At 39.1% G+C, this 17,914-nt stretch overlaps 1 protein-coding gene across 1 annotated transcript in view; it reads left to right on the forward strand.

Moving 5' to 3' along the window:
- The window catches only part of slc9a8 (solute carrier family 9 member 8), a 38,531-nt gene that overhangs the window by 9,831 nt on the left and 10,786 nt on the right, over nucleotides 1-17,914 (forward strand). Inside the window, exons 5-8 of the mRNA XM_084098514.1 lie at nucleotides 9,311-9,394; nucleotides 9,891-9,992; nucleotides 10,154-10,188; nucleotides 10,279-10,422. Of these exons, the coding sequence (XP_083954640.1) occupies nucleotides 9,311-9,394; nucleotides 9,891-9,992; nucleotides 10,154-10,188; nucleotides 10,279-10,422 (365 nt within the window). The remainder of the gene's footprint in view (nucleotides 1-9,310; nucleotides 9,395-9,890; nucleotides 9,993-10,153; nucleotides 10,189-10,278; nucleotides 10,423-17,914) is intronic.

The following is a 17,914-nucleotide window of genomic DNA, read 5'->3' on the forward strand; positions in this document are numbered from 1 at the left end:
CTGAAATTGTCATCGTAGGTGCATGTCCACTGTGAGAGACATAATCTAAAAAAAAAAATCCAGAAATCACAATATATGATTTTTTAACTATTTATTTGTATGATACAGCTGCAAATAAGTATTTGAACACCTGTCTATCAGCTAGAATTCTGACCCTCAAAGACCTGTTAGTCTGCCTTTAAAATCTCCACCTCCACTCCATTTATTATCCTAAATTAGATGCACCTGTTTGAGGTCGTTAGCTGCATAAAGACACCTGTCCACCCCATACAATCAGTAAGAATCCAACTACTAACATGGCCAAGACCAAAGAGCTGTCCAAAGACACTAGAGACAAAATTGTACACCTCCACAAGGCTGGAAAGGGCTACGGGGAAATTGCCAAGCAGCTTGGTGAAAAAAGGTCCACTGTTGGAGCAATCATTAGAAAATGGAAGAAGCTAAACATGACTGTCAATCTCCCTCGGACTGGGGCTCCATGCAAGATCTCACCTCGTGGGGTCTCAATGATCCTAAGAAAGGTGAGAAATCAGCCCAGAACTACACGGGAGGAGCTGGTCAATGACCTGAAAAGAGCTGGGACCACCGTTTCCAAGGTTACTGTTGGTAATACACTAAGACGTCATGGTTTGAAATCATGCATGGCACGGAAGGTTCCCCTGCTTAAACCAGCACATGTCAAGGCCCGTCTTAAGTTTGCCAGTGACCATTTGGATGATCCAGAGGAGTCATGGGAGAAAGTCATGTGGTCAGATGAGACCAAAATAGAACTTTTTGGTCGGTTTGGAGGAAGAAGAATGATGAGTACCATCCCAAGAACACCATCCCTACTGTGACGCATGGGGGTGGTAGCATCATGCTTTGGGGGTGTTTTTCTGCACATGGGACAGGGCGACTGCACTGTTTTAAGGAGAGGATGACCGGGGCCATGTATTGCGAGATTTTGGGGAACAACCTCCTTCCCTCAGTTAGAGCATTGAAGATGGGTCGAGGCTGGGTCTTCCAACATGACAATGACCCGAAGCACACAGCCAGGATAACCAAGGAGTGGCTCTGTAAGAAGCATATCAAGGTTCTGGCGTGGCCTAGCCAGTCTCCAGACCTAAACCCAATAGAGAATCTTTGGAGGGAGCTCAAACTCCATGTTTCTCAGCGACAGCCCAGAAACCTGACTGATCTAGAGAAGATCTGTGTGGAGGAGTGGGCCAAAATCCCTCCTGCAGTGTGTGCAAACCTGGTGAAAAACTACAGGAAACGTTTGACCTCTGTAATTGCAAACAAAGGCTACTGTACCAAATATTAACATTGATTTTCTCAGGTGTTCAAATACTTATTTGCAGCTGTATCATACAAATAAATAGTTAAAAAATCATACATTGTGATTTCTGAGACAAAAGAGTCCAATGGAATAATCTTTTAATTCTTAATTTAAACAAGGAACAAGAGAATAACTTGGAGATAATCAACCACATAACCATCAACGCGAAACAAAAACCAGACCAGGAACAGACTGAAACTGAAGGCTTAGATACATGGGGCAAACACAGGAAACTGATGAGTTGATTAACGGGTTTAAAGACATTTTCCCAAACACATGGAAAATGTGAGTAAAAAAGCACCAGTACATTTGCCAACACTAATATATTGAGTTGAGACAGCTGGTTTTAGGGCTAGTGAGTGATAATGCAATGACATTGATATAGAGCAGGGGTTTTCAAATTGGGTGAATGTGAGCCTCCCCTTAGAGTAGGTAAGGACAGCCGAGCCCCCCCTTTCCCCAAAATCCTGTCCGCCTGCCCTAACCCACACACGCCTCTGCAGTAAATGCCATCTTTTGTGTGTTCCAGGCAAAGATGAGTTTCAATAACAACTGATAAAATGTAAATATTATTTTATTTCCACAACCATCTTAAAAGTGCATTCATAAACGATTCTTTGCAACAGCAAATAAATTCCAACTTCGTGCAGGCCTAACTGAGGCTAATTTTAAAATCACTGAACATCAGTAGGCCTAACCACAAGTCAACAAAACATGCGTAACATGTGCTATCAGCGCCAAAGCTACCGCCGACGACACCTGACGGCTGAAATCGGCACGATGTGTCTGGGCTTTAAGTGCACATTTGAAGGAGATGCACATCATCTTGAACAAAATCAGCAGTGGTGGAATGAGTACTGAAAAAACATACTCAAGTAAAAGTACCATTACATTCCAAAAAATGTAGTGTGAGTAGAGTAAAAAGTACCTATATACAAAAAAAAAACTACTTGAGTAAGCGTAAAAAAGTAGCTCATTTAGAAGTACTCATGAGTAGTGAGTACTGAGCTGCGGATTCTACCCACTTATAATCAACACTGTGCACTACAATTTATATATATATATATATATATATATATATATAAAAAAATGCACTTACTGTAATTCACATTATGTTTTGTTCTTTGTCAGAAAGATTGCAGAATATCTATCATCCATCTTTTAAAAATGCATCAAATCAGTACACTCATCACCATTTAAATCATATTATTTGAAAATAAAAAAAGCATTTAAAATTAGGCGAAAGGCCACTGAGCCTGAGCATGCACATAAAATATCAATATTCATAACTGTGCAAAGAATTCAAAAACCTTTAGAAACTCATGATAGTTCAGCATCACACACCATGAGATGGGTTAAATAGAGAGATTACATTTTTTTTTGTGTTTTGATAAATGAGAATCACTAATATTATCAGATTTCCTCATCTAATGCACTGAAAAAGGCTAAGATAGTGAGCTAACACTAATTACACTGTAATTCCATGCTATTAAATATGTTACAATCTAAACGTAAATGCACATTGTTCTAGAAGGGTGGCATCATCCCTTACATTTTACACGGCTACATTTACTCACATTGTAATGCTGATAATATAATTTGTAAGGAAAATTGTGCATTAAATAGTTATTTCCGGGAAACTTTTACAAAAGTCTCGGCGAAGCTGTTTTATCAACAGCATCCACAAAAAAAAAGAAAAAAAAAGTTGAACATGAAAACCGTTTTTGCGCAAGTGCACTTGCCAAATGAAGACGGATTGTATGAAATGGATCAATAAAAAAAACGTTTTTTATTAACGAGCTGTAGTCACGCACTGACAGAAATGCAGTTCAGGTTAACACCATGGTTCATAAGGTGATGGTTCACTGATACTGAAGCTGGCTGCATGGCGAGCGCGAGACGCGGCAGTGCACAGATCGTGACGCGCGTCTCTATATAATGAGAGTGAGACTGTGAAGTAAATGGGAGCGGGAATTCACCGCATTATGAACTCGTCACGCAATTATAATTATTATTAAAAAAATGTAATATTAAATCGTATATATTCCACCCCATACCTGCTACAATTGAGAATCACTTTAAACATGCAGACGCTGTTAAGACTATTTGATGTATTCCCCTTAATACACAATAAAACAATATACAATAAGATTCGTTAACAACGTAGGCTACCTCCTGGTGTTCTTCTAAAATGAGGGTGAGCCACAAATCCGTGAGTAACGTTACAGTTTACAAACCCGTGGGAACGGATTGCGAAAGCGTGGGCATGGTTTATGAATTTGTGGGTACAGATTGCAAAAACTGAAGGCACAGTTTACAAGTCTAAGAGCGCGGATTAGAAACTCGTGGGTACGGTTTATTAATCCGTGGGCACGATTTGTTAAACCGAGGGAACAGTTTGAGAATTCGTGAGAAGCCTACTGTTTATAAACTGAGCGGACGGATTGCAAAACCGTTGCCACAGATTTTTTTTTTTTTTTTACTCACGCAGGTGACTTCCCGGGCTCCGTATCCTCCCTTAATGCTGACTTCTGTTGACTTGGGACAAGAGAACGACGCATTTTAAAGCTAATACTCGCACACACAATTACCGATATCAATAGAGCTGCATACAGTTATTTTTTTCTTTGCGTGACGCGCCTCCCCTGTGGCTCTTTGGCGCCCCCCAGGGGAGGCGCGCCTCACCTATTGAAAACCGCTGATATAGAGAAAATCAAATGAAATGGGACACTTGTGTTAAGAACGTACTAATGATCATCTCTGACCCATTTCAAAGTAGAAATGTTGCTATTTAACAAACTAAAGACTGGTTGTGTGACATGTTTTGTCTCATTATGCAAGAATCAGTGAGCCGACTACTAGGTTAAAGATGAGATGAGCTAAAAGAAACGAACTGAGTTTGTAATAAACTGGATCGATTGATTGATTGAGGCTAGCCTCAAAATAGCATGCTAGTTCTTGCCAGCAGCTTGTCCTCCTGAAGCTACGACATGCTGTTCTCTTGTCACTACAGATGGACTCGAAGCACCTTTACCCGTCTGCCCATATGCTCCGAGTCCATAAATAAGGCTTTGCACCCGATGCACATGTAACCATGTGTCTTGACACAACGTTCCTGAGCCCCATTTCTAATAAAAATGTGCTGAAGTTTGAGGATTTTCTGCCTCGTGATGTACATGTTTCGTTGCCTTCAGCAAGTTCTAGTTGGTTGCATTATTGTCTGCTGTCTACATAGGCAGCGACCTCCTAAGGCAACACCCTAACCGAAATGAAGTGGCTGATTTGAAGAGCTTTTTGTGGGCAGCCCCTTCACTAAAATCTACCACGACTGAATCGAAACTGTATCCAGTGAACATTTTTAAGTACATCCTTTTCCCCCTCTTTACGTCTTAAGTCACGTTTGTGTCAAAGACTTGGATTCAGAACGATGATCAAAACACAGGTCGAGTAGATCATGTCCATCAACACCCCTAAAGCTTCACAAGCCATGTTTCCATTACAGATTTGCACAAAACTTTTGCATGTAGATAGAAAACTATTGCGAAATGACGGTGTTTCCATTAACCAATGTTATGCAACTAAAACATTTTTTTTTCCTCTTGCAATAAGTCATCCCAAAAACCATGGCAATGGATGTTAGTAGGTTTACGTACAGTATATCTCAGCCACCGCACTAGCCATTATTATAATGGAAGGAGACATAGGCGTGTTATCCAAGCATTAATGGCAAGGAAAGACCATTATACTGGGAGCGACACATATGAGGTGTTTCTGGGTGTTTCTCCCTCAGATCTGCTTCAAGCTCTTGATAAATTGTGGCATTTCTTTGTTGTTTGTTCTTTTGTCTTTTATGATTTTATTGAAGAACTCTGTGTCGTCTTCTGTCCAACACACCGCCCCATCTACGTCAGGTGACCTGTAAATACTTAAAGGGGTGGTATAATGCACTTTTCACAGGATGTAAAATAAGTCTCTGATGTCCCCAGAGTGTGTATGTGAAGTTTTAGCTCAAAATACCCCACAGATATTTGTATATAGCATGATAAAGTTGTCACTTTTTGAGGGTGAGCAAAAACGCACCGTTTTTGTGTCTGTCCCTTTAAATGCAAATGAGCTGCTGCTCCCGGCACAGGGGGCGGAGCTTCAACAGCTTGTGTCATTTTACCTCACACAGACATGCACTGAAAATTTCAAGAACTTTTAGCCTTTTATGTTCAAACCGAAGTCAGACAATGATGGAGAGACTTGAGAAGAAGTGGCAACATGTAGAAAACTGAATGGTTCAGATTTCTGAATGGTTAGTTGATGAATTTATGTAGCTTATGTGTAGTTATCTTCTAGTCATTGATTAGCATATTCTGTCTTTAATCTATAAATCGTGTTCAGTGGGCGGGGTTTATGTAAATTTTAGGGTTCATGATGTCACTAACCCGGGAGGAATGTGGTGTAGTCTCTACCAGCCGTTTGTTGTAGTCCTTAAAAAACGATTTATTTAAAAGCAAATATCTCCCTTTGCTTTGAACTTTGAGCGTCGGGACTTTGCAGATGTTGTTTATGCTCAAACAGCAACATTACACACTAACTAAAGTTACAAAAGTGAAATCATAATCAACCACCCCTTTAAAAACTGTTTCCATTGCAGTTTTGCGAAATATTCCTTTTCCGAATTGCCTGAAAACACCTCGTGCGAGCGTAAAAACTTTTTTCAAGCGAAATTGACGTTTCCATTGAGTGTATTTTCAAAGGGCAATGGAAACGCAGCTATTGTCCTGTACCTCGTCCTGGGTCAACATTTCATTTGGTTACGTTCGGCAGTTTTGATTTAAATGCCGCTTAATGTTTGATGATCACATTAGCTTTCGCTTCTATCGCTTGTTTCTGCTGCTTCTTTGCTTGTTTTTGGATGGGAGACACTGTACTCTTTCAGAAGATGTGTAATAGCACTGTTTTATTTCAGTGAAAACATGGATTGCCGGAAAATCCCAACAATGGTTGGGGAAGTGTTAAAGGGATAGTTCATCCAAAAATAAAAGTGTTGTAATTTACTCTCCCTCATGTCGTTCCAAACCCAGCTTAACTTTTGTTTACCTTCAAAACACAAATTCATATATTTTTTTAATGAAACCTGAGAGATTTCTGTCCCTCCATTTATAGTTCATTTCACCAAATGTTTCAAAAAGTTCACAAAGACATTGTAAAAGTAATCGCTGAATTAAATGTGTTCATCATTTGAAGCGATTGTGTCTCTTCAGAAGTCTTGAATTCAGCTTATTGATTAATATCGAGTACTTGCTTATTTGTTCATGAACTTTCTGAAGCATCAGAATTTTGGTGAAATGGTTTCAAAACAAAGATCTTCATTTGTCTTTTAAAGATGAACGAAAGTCTTATGGGTTCGGAACGACATTAAGGCGAGTAAATGGTGACAGAGTTTTTATTTTTGTGTGAACTATCCCTTTAAAACATGAAATCTGTATTTTTGGCTGGGTTGCTTTTTCCATTAAAGCATGTGAATAAACAGACATTGGAAGCTGTTTTGTTTTGCTCGAAGCATGAATAGACCTTTCACTAACCATTCATTTTCTTTGCTTGTTAGTTTAGTTCTTGATGTTAATAACCTTTCCCTGGTGTTTTGCTCACATTTTTGTTGGTCTAAAAGCCAGATGTTAAACTAAAAACCTGAAACTCTATTAAGCACAAAAAAACATGACACAAATGTTTGTTGAAATGATTAATCTTCAGTTGGATGGACATGCTTTTATGTTTTAGTTGGATTTCAGAACGACATTTTCAAAATGCTAATTTCCTCAGAGTTGTTGCAATACATCCTGGGATTGCCTTGGGCTCAAAGAGCGGTTAAAAAACCCTGGTTTACACTTATGCCCAACCTTAGCAGCCCTTGCGACAACTCTGATAATGCAATGTGTACTTCCTTAGTTACGAAACACATTCTGACAATTTTTATCAGATCAAGCTTGCGTTGAGTGTGTTTGCATTCGCATGCAGTGTTTCTGGCTTTATCCATGAAGATTAGTGCTTTTAATTTGATACATCTTATAAGGCAACGTCATTTTGCTGCCTTCTGATTGTAAAAGCTTTGCCGTCAGAAGCTTGCGTATCACGTCTAAAAACGTTCCCAGAGTTACAACAAAAATTCCAACATCTACCAACAACTCTCATGCAAGGGTTCATGTTTTAACACCTACATAATTCCTAATTCCTCTCATATTTCTCTGCCGTTGTCAAGACTTTTCCCTGAATTTCTCTCAACGCTCATGACCCAACATGTAGCTTTTCTCTCAGTGAGTGATGGATCGTTATGGAACTGAAAGAGAATGTGGTGTAGCAAAGCCTCCCTACACAGGAACTTTAAGAATGACAGAGTGCAAGTGATGAAATGTGATGCGCTGGTGGTTACATGCATGAAGGGGATCTTTGTACATTTTTGCACACATCATTATCACTGTCACAGGATCAACGCAATTCCGCTTTGTACTCCAGTATAATGTACGTTTACTTGCACACACAAATATACGCATATGTTTGCAAACACATTACACACACTCAGTCACTGTGTGTGTGTGTGTGTGTGTGTGTGTGTGTGTGTGTGTGTGTGTGTGTGTGTGTGTGTGTGTGTGTGTGTGTGTCATATTTAATATCATCTTTATTATATATATATATATATTAGGGCTGTCAAACGATTAATCGTGATTAATCGCATCCAAAATAAAAGTTTGTTTTTACATAATATATGTGTGTGTACGGTATATAATTATTTTCTAGATATAAATACACACACATGCATGTATATATTTAAGAAATATTTGCATGTATATACTGTGTATATATATTTATATATAATTTATATTATATATAAATATTTTATATATAAATAACACATTTTTCTTAGATATATATATGAATGTGTGTGTATTTATATACAGTACCAGTCAAAAGTTTGGAAACATTACTATTTTTAATGTTTTTGAAAGAAGTCATTTCAAAGTACATTTTAAAGTATATTAAAAAAGAGAACCATTATTTTTAAATTGTAATAATATTTCATAATATTACTGTTTTTTTTTTTTTTTTTAACTGCAGGCTTGATGAGCATAAGAGATAAGTAATGTTTCCAAACTTTTGACTGGTACTGTATAGAAAATAATTATATACCGTACACACACATATATTATGTAAAAACAAACTTTTATTTTGGATGCGATTAATCGCGATTAATCGTTTGACAGCCCTAATATATATATATATATATATATATATATATATATATATATATATATATATATATATATATATATATATATATATTAATATATATAAATATAAATATAAATATATATATATATATATATATATATATATATATATATATATATATATATATATATATATATATATATATATATATATATATATATATATATATATATATATAATTTTTATTTTTTTTTATAAATAAAGAGACCTAAACTAGACTAAACATGATTACCAGCCAAACTATTACTACTGTTACTGTGCTTAATATCATTGAAAATGACTATGTTAATAGTGTAAATTCTATGTTAACAGGGTATCTGCGGTTTTCCTCAGAATTGGGCCAGTTTTAAACTGTTACTGTGTGTTGATTTCACAATCACCCCTGACTGAAATCACAATCACATATTAGACTGAAATGATTGTAAGACTAACCTACTATTAATAATAACAGTATTCATATGAGCAGTATCCACAATGAAATAAAATTTCTGCATGTTCAATTATACATCTTTCTTTCTTTCTTTCTTTCTTTCTTTCTTTCTTTCTTTCTTTCTTTCTTTCTTTCTTTCTTTCTTTCTTTCTTTCTTTCTTTCTTTCTTTCTTTCTTTCTTTCTTTCTTTCTTTCTTTCTTTCTTTCTTTCTTTCTTTCTTTCTTTCTTTCTTTCTTTCTTTCTTTCTTTCTTTCTTTCTTTCTTTCTTTCTTTCTTTCTTTCACAGGAAGAGGAGATGTTTCGTCCCAATATGTTCTTCCTATTACTTTTACCGCCAATCATTTTTGAGTCTGGATACTCACTGCATAAGGTAAATATTACTGTGATATTATTCATTTTCAAAAAAGAGCCATGAATAAGTTGTTGTAAAATATGTCAGCACTATATGCTTTAAGCGCCGAATTGAAACTGCCTGAAAGGTCCAAACTCAGTAGTTACGAGTTATAATGAGTCCTCCACTGAGTGAACAGAATTGCTCAATCTCACTGCAAGTTGGTGTCTTAAAACGAAGCAGGTTTAGTGTAGTTAAGCTTTGTGAAACTGCGTGTGAAGACTTGGCCTTACAAATGATATATTGTAACGGTGAGACCCAAAGTCAGAAACGGAAGTTCGAATGAAACACTAAGCCATGTGATGCAGACGGTTTATTGCTTTAATAATAATAATAATAATAATAATAATAAATATTAAAAGTTGTATAGAGTAGCAAACCTTTTTTAATTAATATGTTAGTCAACTTTTGAATCTGGATTCAGAGACTTATAGTTCTATAAATGGATATAAACAGACACGTTTTTATTCCACAGGGTAATTTTTTCCAAAACATCGGCTCAATCACATTATTCGCCGTCTTTGGAACAGCGATTTCAGCCTTCATCGTAGGAGGGGGGATCTATTTCCTGGGACAGGTATTTTATTTATGTTTTAATAGACATCAACAGTTATGTAAGCAGACCTATAAGTGATCATAGGTTCAGTAAGTGGTTTATCTAGTTGGACTAGTTGGCACACCTTAACCGCTTCTTTGGCATGATTATGACTGTTATGTTTGGATGTGTTTCTTGAATAGGCTGATGTTATTTACAAGATGACAATGACAGACAGGTGAGAAAAACATCTGAAACTATTGAGCAAAGGCTTTGGCGTGTACGTTCATGTCTTCATGGTTTTCCTCTGCTGTTCTTCTCTCTCTAGTTTTGCGTTTGGTTCTCTGATCTCCGCTGTGGATCCAGTCGCCACTATCGCCATCTTTAATGCCCTGAATGTGGATCCGGTGCTCAATATGCTGGTGTTCGGGGAGAGCATCCTAAACGACGCCGTCTCCATCGTATTAACAAAGTACGCCTCACTGAATCATCGTAACTCTTTGTCTGTCATTTTACACCAACTGGTACTGAAACCTAAGCCCAATCTCACCCCCATTCTACACGTTTCCACCAGAAAGATCAGCTCTAAAACATGCTGGTCTCAAGCCACCACTACTATCATTGGCCAAGTGGTACAATTTTTCAAAAAGCAAAAGACAACTACATTCACAGCTTCTCAAGAGAGGTTCGCAGACACTGCGCTTGATTTTTGATTTAGGAGAAAGTGTTGTGTGACAGGAGTTGGTGTTGCAATCTCGGTCACACATTGTTTCTGTGCAGGTTTTGTGTGCAAGTATGTCAGGCATTTTTTGCTGTCTGTGGCCAAGCTGCCGTTGGCTTTGTGGCCTGCAGACATCCTCATTCTGTGTGTGCCTTCTGCTCATTTTCTGCTTCCACGTCCCATGATTTATGACCATATAAAGGTGTGTTTTCAATATGATAAATGACTTTCGCACAGTATATACATGCAGATTTTTATAATCGACTAGGACTGATGGACTTTGGTCTTCCTGTGCAACCTTTTTTCTGGATGGCCACATTGAGTTTGTTCTAGACAAACACACTTGATGATAATTCTCTAGAATGGCATTGTGTGATGCTAATGCTACGTTTGTCTTCACTAGAATTACTGGAACAGCCAAACCCATTCATTAGAAGGAGGTGTCCATATACTCTTGGTCATGAGGTGGATATAAATGAATGGGTGTTTCTTTAGTGCTCTTCAGCTTTCTCAGCAGGAACTCACTCTCTTCTCAGATCAGGACATACTCTAAATTAAAGGTGACACATCATGCAAAACAGGAGATTGCTGTTTTGTACTATATGCAGATCTAATCTGCAGGGTTCCCATAGTTAGGGAAAATAAATTCCTGCCTGGAAAATCTTGGAAATTAATCAAATCTTAAAAAAGGGAATTTGTGTTTGTGTGGAAACTAACATTAGAAGTGGAATTCAGAAAAAAATAGACAATAAAAATAGATGACATTTCAAGTGCTTTAACTGGCCTTTCTGCTTAGTCATTTAACACTTCTCTGTTGTGGAGGTCTTGTCTTGTCAATTATTTAAAAGCCCCGATCTTAAATTAGCCGTTGGATCCACTTACGTGCCACATTGTAAGAAATTACCAGAACTGACTATTACATGGAACTGAACACCCTTTAGTGATCAAAACTTTTGTCTTTGTGCTTGGACAAATCAAGCTCATTTAATGAGTTCCAGGAAATATGGAGCCTATAATAAATTGCAGTAATGAACATGTGACTCATCTTTCACCACCTTTCCTTCCAGCTCTTGAATGATGGGAGATTACGACTGTGGATTTGGGTCAGGGTGGCCGGGCAAATCCTGAATTTGCTGAGCAAGACAAGATCAGATCCATATATAACATGAGCGCTTCTATCTTTATAATCGGCTCATACGTATGTTTACATTTATCTCTCATACAGTGTCATATTAAGCAGCGTTTGAGATTGCCGGTTTATTTTTGTGCACGGATAGTTTCGCATGCATGATTAATGATTATAATATCAGTCCACTAGGCAATTACACGCAGTCATGCTGGCTTTGTTTTAGCAACACAATTGCATCCAGCTGTCTTTGTGCGTTTATGTAGAAACTGCTGATTCTAATGGAATATCAGAGATTAGAAGTCAAAGCCTCATCATTAACTGTTGATGTAATGTGTGAGGAGGTCATGGCCATGTGACGTCTTTTAAATGTTTTATGTTTTACAGTCGATGGGACTATGTGTTTTTGAAGGTTCACACAGAATGAATATGACAGAACTATCTTGATGGCATAATGTTGCAAACACGTTGAACAGGAAGGGTGAGATGTGTGGTCCTCTGCACCACATACTAAATGGCTCACGTATCTGCAATCTCTCTGCAAGAGATCTGCAAGTATTATGTGTTAGATCTCTTTCAGTCTCCATCTGTCTCTTCTTGTCCCTTTTCTAATGTCGTCTCATTTCATCTAGCTTCATCTCGTTGGTCTTATTGGTCTCTTCATTTCAAATAATTTTTTCTCTTCTCTTCTGTTCATCTCTTGTCTCTTTTGCATGTCATGTTTCTCATCCCTTCTCGTCTCTTATTTTCTTGTCTTTTGTCTTATCTTGGCCCTTTTGTCTCTTCTCATTTCATAGTTTGTCTTCTCATCTCTTCTCTATGATTGCATCTAGTCTCAACTCAGCGTGTCTCTTTTCTCTTTTCAAATAATGTTTTCTTTTCTCTTCTCCTCTTGTCTCTTCTATTTTCACCTCTTTTTGTTTATTCTCCTCGTCTTTTCCATTCTTGTCTCGTGTCTTCTCTTGTCACTTCTTGACGTTTCTTCTGTTCTTCTCTTCTCTTGTCTTGTCTCTCTCATCCTGTCTCTTCTCATCTAGCCTCTTTTGCCTTTCTCATCTCTTCTCATCTAATTTGTCCTCATCTCGTCTTTTGTGTCTGTGTTTTTACATACAGCGTCTTTTCTCATCCCCTAGTTTATTTTCTCATCTCATGTCTCAAATTGTCCCTTGTCTCTCTCATCTCTCCCCATATATTTTTATTCTCATTTCTCATCTCATCTCCTTTCTCTTTTTTCTCTTCTCATACAGTCTCTTGTTTAACTTTACTTGTCTCATCTCATAGTTTGTATTCTCATTTCTTATAATTTCTTATACAGTCTAATCCTCTTTTCTCATTTCATCTAGTCTCTTGCTAGTTTGTCGTCTCATCTTTTGTCTCGTTTGTTATCTCTTGTCATTTCTTGTCTCTTCTCTTGTTCCATCATATCTCTCATCTCTCCTCATCTAGTCTCTTTTCAAATCATCTCGTCTGGTCTCTACCTCCTGTCAAGGTTTTTTTGTGCTCATTGTGAGTGTGTACTACGACACATGACAGTGTAGGGTGGTAAAATGATCTCATTCATAATTGACGGTTCTACGGAGTTGCTGTTGTCAGCTGTTTGTGTGTTTCCTAGAAAGCAGTAATTCTTGTCTGGGTGTAGTTTTACGCTGGTTTGCAAAGCTGTCCTGGCTACTATTCATTTGTAATGGTTCTCTGCGCACAAAAATACATTCTTCTAAATAAAACGTCTCAGTTAGGTGTATGGTAACCCTCGTTCCCTGAAGGAGGGAATGGAGACGCACGTCATGACCGATGAATAGGAATCTCGCTAGAGAGGCCAATCTACTTCGAGTGACACTAAACGGGCCAATGCACATTGGTGTGCAATCATTTGCATCAGCTGTTCAGCCACGCAGTGCGGGTATATAATTCAGTTTTTTGCTGAGGAGCCGAGCTGATGAACTGGCTGCCCCGGCTGGTCGCAGCAGATATGGCGATGGGACGTATGTGTCCGTTCCCTCCTTCAGGGAACGAGTGTTACCATACGTTACCGAGACGTTCCCTATCAGTCAGTCGTGACCAACGAATAGGAATCGCTACCAAAGCGCCACAGCTGCTGACCCCATCCAGCGCCCTGTGCGAGCCTCTTGCCCCTTCTCACCTGGAAGGACGATAGGAGAGGGCTTACACCGAGTGTATCTGTCACTGTTGTTCCGTGATAGCCCATACAGTGAGATTATTGGAAAACACTGGGAAAGCGTGCCCTTTCTGTTAGGAAGGAGAACGCTGCGGAAACCACATTCTTCCCCGAAGAAGTTATGTGGAGATATACATATGGACTAACCCGAAGGTTGTACTGCATATGAAATGCTGTGTGACTTAGCCCAAGGGAAAGACACGGGCTTCCGTTTAGGAGCAGCCGTGGAAGAAATACACATATGGGATCCCCGCAGGGTCACACATATGGGACCCAGCCCAGACCCGGTTCAAAGGATAAGGGCCTGGTGCTGGACGCTCCGCCATGTCCGGGCCGAGGGTTTTGGAGGACTCAACAGGTTTTTCACTCTGGAGTAATAAAGGGTGCACAGTAGGGTGCAGCAAGCCGACAGAGCCGGGCCTCTCAGTGCTTCTACCCGTTTAGGGTGAGAACACGGGAGGAGACCGGCTCTACACATAGGCTATAATATCTAGCGAACGTGTTAGGTGTCGCCCAGCCCGCAGCTCTACAGATATCTGTTAGCGAGGAGCCACGTGCCAGCGCCCAGGAGGATGCAACACCTCTCGTGGAGTGAGCATGCAACCTGAGCGGGAAGGGCACGCCTTGAGCTTGGTAAGCCAAGGCGATGGCATCCACTATCCAGTGGGCCATCCTCTGCTTGGAAACAGCCTTTCCCTTCTGCTGGCCTCCGTAACAGACAAAGAGCTGGTCTGAGATCCTGAGACTTTGAGTTCTGTCCACGTACAGACGCAGAGCGCGAACGGGACAGAGCAAAGCCAGGGCTGGGTATGCCTCCTCCAGGGGCAGCACTTGCAGGTTCACTACCTGGTCCCTGAAGGGAGTGGTAGGAACCTTGGGCACATTGTCACCCAGCCCGAACTCTAGGCACGATTCGTCGACCGAAAATGCCTGCAAGGTCCCCTTACCAGCTGTAAAAACAGCTTTTTTGTTTTTGCTCAAAAAACAAAAAAGATAGAGAGAGAGGTCGACCACGCTACCACGCCATATCGCCCGCACCAATGCAAATGATTGCATGCCAATGTGCATTGGCTCGTTTAGTTTCACTCGAAGTAGATTGGCCTCTGTAGCAAGATTCCTATTCGCCAGAACCAGGTTTACATATACAGTAAATAACAAGAACAGTCGAACAGTTGTTGGTAAAACTTTATTACAAATGTTCAACTTTAGACATTAGACTTTGCAACTACATGTCAACTAACTCTCATGAGAGTATCAGTAGACTGTAGTAGACTGTGAGGTTAGGGATAGGTGTCAGTAGAATAAGTTGACATGCAGTTGCAAAGTTACTTATAGTCAGCAGAATGTCTGTTGGGTAGCATCAAAATAAAGTCAAGTCACCTTCATTTATATAGTGCTTTTAAGAATATAGACTGTTTCAAAGCAGCTTTACAGTGATAATAGGAAAATAAAGTAACAGAGATTGTTTAGGCTTTATAGCAGCTCTAGAATAAATTTATTGTCCAGCTAAAGTTAGTTTTGATTGATTCACTTCCGTTGCAAAGATCATTAGTTATTAACTTAGGGGCCGCTAACACGACACCGTTCTAACTGAAAACAGAAAACTTTTAATGTGTCCTGGCCATTCATTTGCACAACAACAGTGTTTGGTGGCTCCAGAACGCAAACATTGAAATAGGTTCCAACAAGGTGCAAGTTTTGCACATGCATATTATGTGTTTAGTCTATAGGTATGCGCGTTTGAATAAATATGTGTCTTTCTTTACAAATTGACCTCACCAAATTACTGGTCTGGCCTGCATAATACAGAATTCTTAGTCGCTTCTGCGTATCGGGAAAGGGAAGGGAAGGAGGCCTTCACAGGGGAGAGACTAGTTGACACTTCAGGACTGCACTGTCATCGTTTCCAGGCGCAGGTCCTTCATCAGATCTGGATACGGCCTGGATCAGGCGGACTATGTTAAACCTCGGGATAAACAGAGACTAATATTAGTGTAGACACCATTCTTCTTATGATGTAACGAGTACATCAGGATTTATGGGGAGTGTTCCCGGTTCCGGCTGACCTAATCTATGAAGCCTAACATTGAATTATAGAAGTCTATAATGTGTTATGTGTATGCTAGGTCAAAGAGATGTGTTTTTAGTCTAGATTTGAACTGACAGAGTGTGTCTGCTTCCCGGACAATGTTAGGGAGACTGTTCCAGAGTTTTGGTGCTAAATAGGAGAAGGATCTACCGCCAGCAGTCGATTTTGATATTCTAGGTGTTATCAACTGGCCGGAATTTTGAGATCGTAATAGACGTGAAGGACTATAATGCGTTAAGAGCTCGCTCAAGTACTGTGGAGCTAAACCATTTAGTGCTTTGTAAGTGATCAGCAATATTTTAAAATGTATGTGATGTTTAATAGGGAGCCAGTGCAGCGTTGACAGAACCGGGCTAATATGGTCATACTTCCTGGTTCTGGTAAGAACTCGAGCTGCTGCGTTTTGGACCAGCTGTAGTTTGTTTATTAAGCGTGCAGGGCAACCACCCAGTAGAGCATTACAATAATCTAGCCTTGATGTCATGAACGCATGAACTAGTTGTTCCGCATTTGTCAATGAGAGCATATGTCGCAATTTAGATACTGAATACTTTTTAAGATGGAAGAATGCGGTTTTACAAATGCTAGGAGTGTGGCTTTCAAATGAAAGATTGGTATCAAAGAGCACATCCAGGTTCCTAACCGACGACGAAGACTTAACAGAGCAGCCATCAAGTGTTAGACAGTATTCTAGGTTAGTGCGTGCAGAAGTTTTTGGTCCAAAAACTAGAATCTCTGTTTGTTTTTTTTCAGAATTAAGTTAGGTTAATTCTGTTAATTTACTTGTCATCCAGTTTTTTTTATATCAACTATGCATTCCATTATTTTTGTGAATTGGGAAGTTTCGTCGGGGCATGAAGAAGTATAGACCTGAGTATCATCAGCAACAGTGAAAACTAATTCCATGCTCCCTAATGATATCTCCTAATGGTAGCATGTACAGAGTGAACAGCAGCGGTCCTAGTACTGAGCCTTGTGGTACGCCACACTGAACTTGTGATCGATGAGACATCTCTTCATTTACTGCTACAAACTGATAACGGTCAGATTAGTATGATTTGAACCATGCTAATGCAATTCCACTAATGCCAACATCATTTTCGAGTCTATTTAAAAGAAGGTTATGGTCGATAGTGTCTAATGCAGCACTAAGATCGAGTAACACTAATAGAGAGATACAACCACGATCGGATGATAAGAGCAAATCATTTGTGACTCTAATGAGAGCTGTCTCAGTACTATGGTTCAGTCTAAATCCTGACTGGAAATCCTTGCAGATATCACTCCTTTCTAAAAAGGATCTTATTATAATATTACCACCCCTTAAAACCTTGTTCTTGTGTGTTACGCGGCACATTTGAGGTTCTGCAAGAAGCAATGAGGTTCATTTTCGTGTTACGCAGCGCGTTTGAGCTTCTGCAAGAACCAATGAGGTTCATTCTTGCGCATCAAGCAGGTTCAGTTGAGCTTCTGTTTATGTTCGCTGATCAATGTTTATATGTGAATAAAAGCATAAATTCAATAGTTTCGTCATAAAGTGATCGAGTCCCTTCAGAAAATATGGACTAAACCGCTAAATTCATATGGATTAGTTTAACAATCTCTTTATAAACTTTTTGAAGCGTCAAAGTAGTAGGAATGTCAGTGTAGGGACAGAAATATCTCAGATATCATTAAAAAATCTTCATTTGTGTTCCAAAGATGAACGAAAGACTTGGCGGGGTTGTCACGACATGAGAGAGAGTAATTGATGACAGAATTTTAATTTTTGGGTGAACTAACCCTTTAACATAGAGGGACATTGCCAAAACCTTGATCTGCATCATTAGGTTAGCTCAGTGGTTCCCAAACT

The sequence above is a fragment of the Abramis brama genome (assembly GCF_963993115.1).
Source record: "Abramis brama genome assembly, chromosome: 22".
Classification (NCBI taxonomy): domain Eukaryota; kingdom Metazoa; phylum Chordata; class Actinopteri; order Cypriniformes; family Leuciscidae; genus Abramis; species Abramis brama.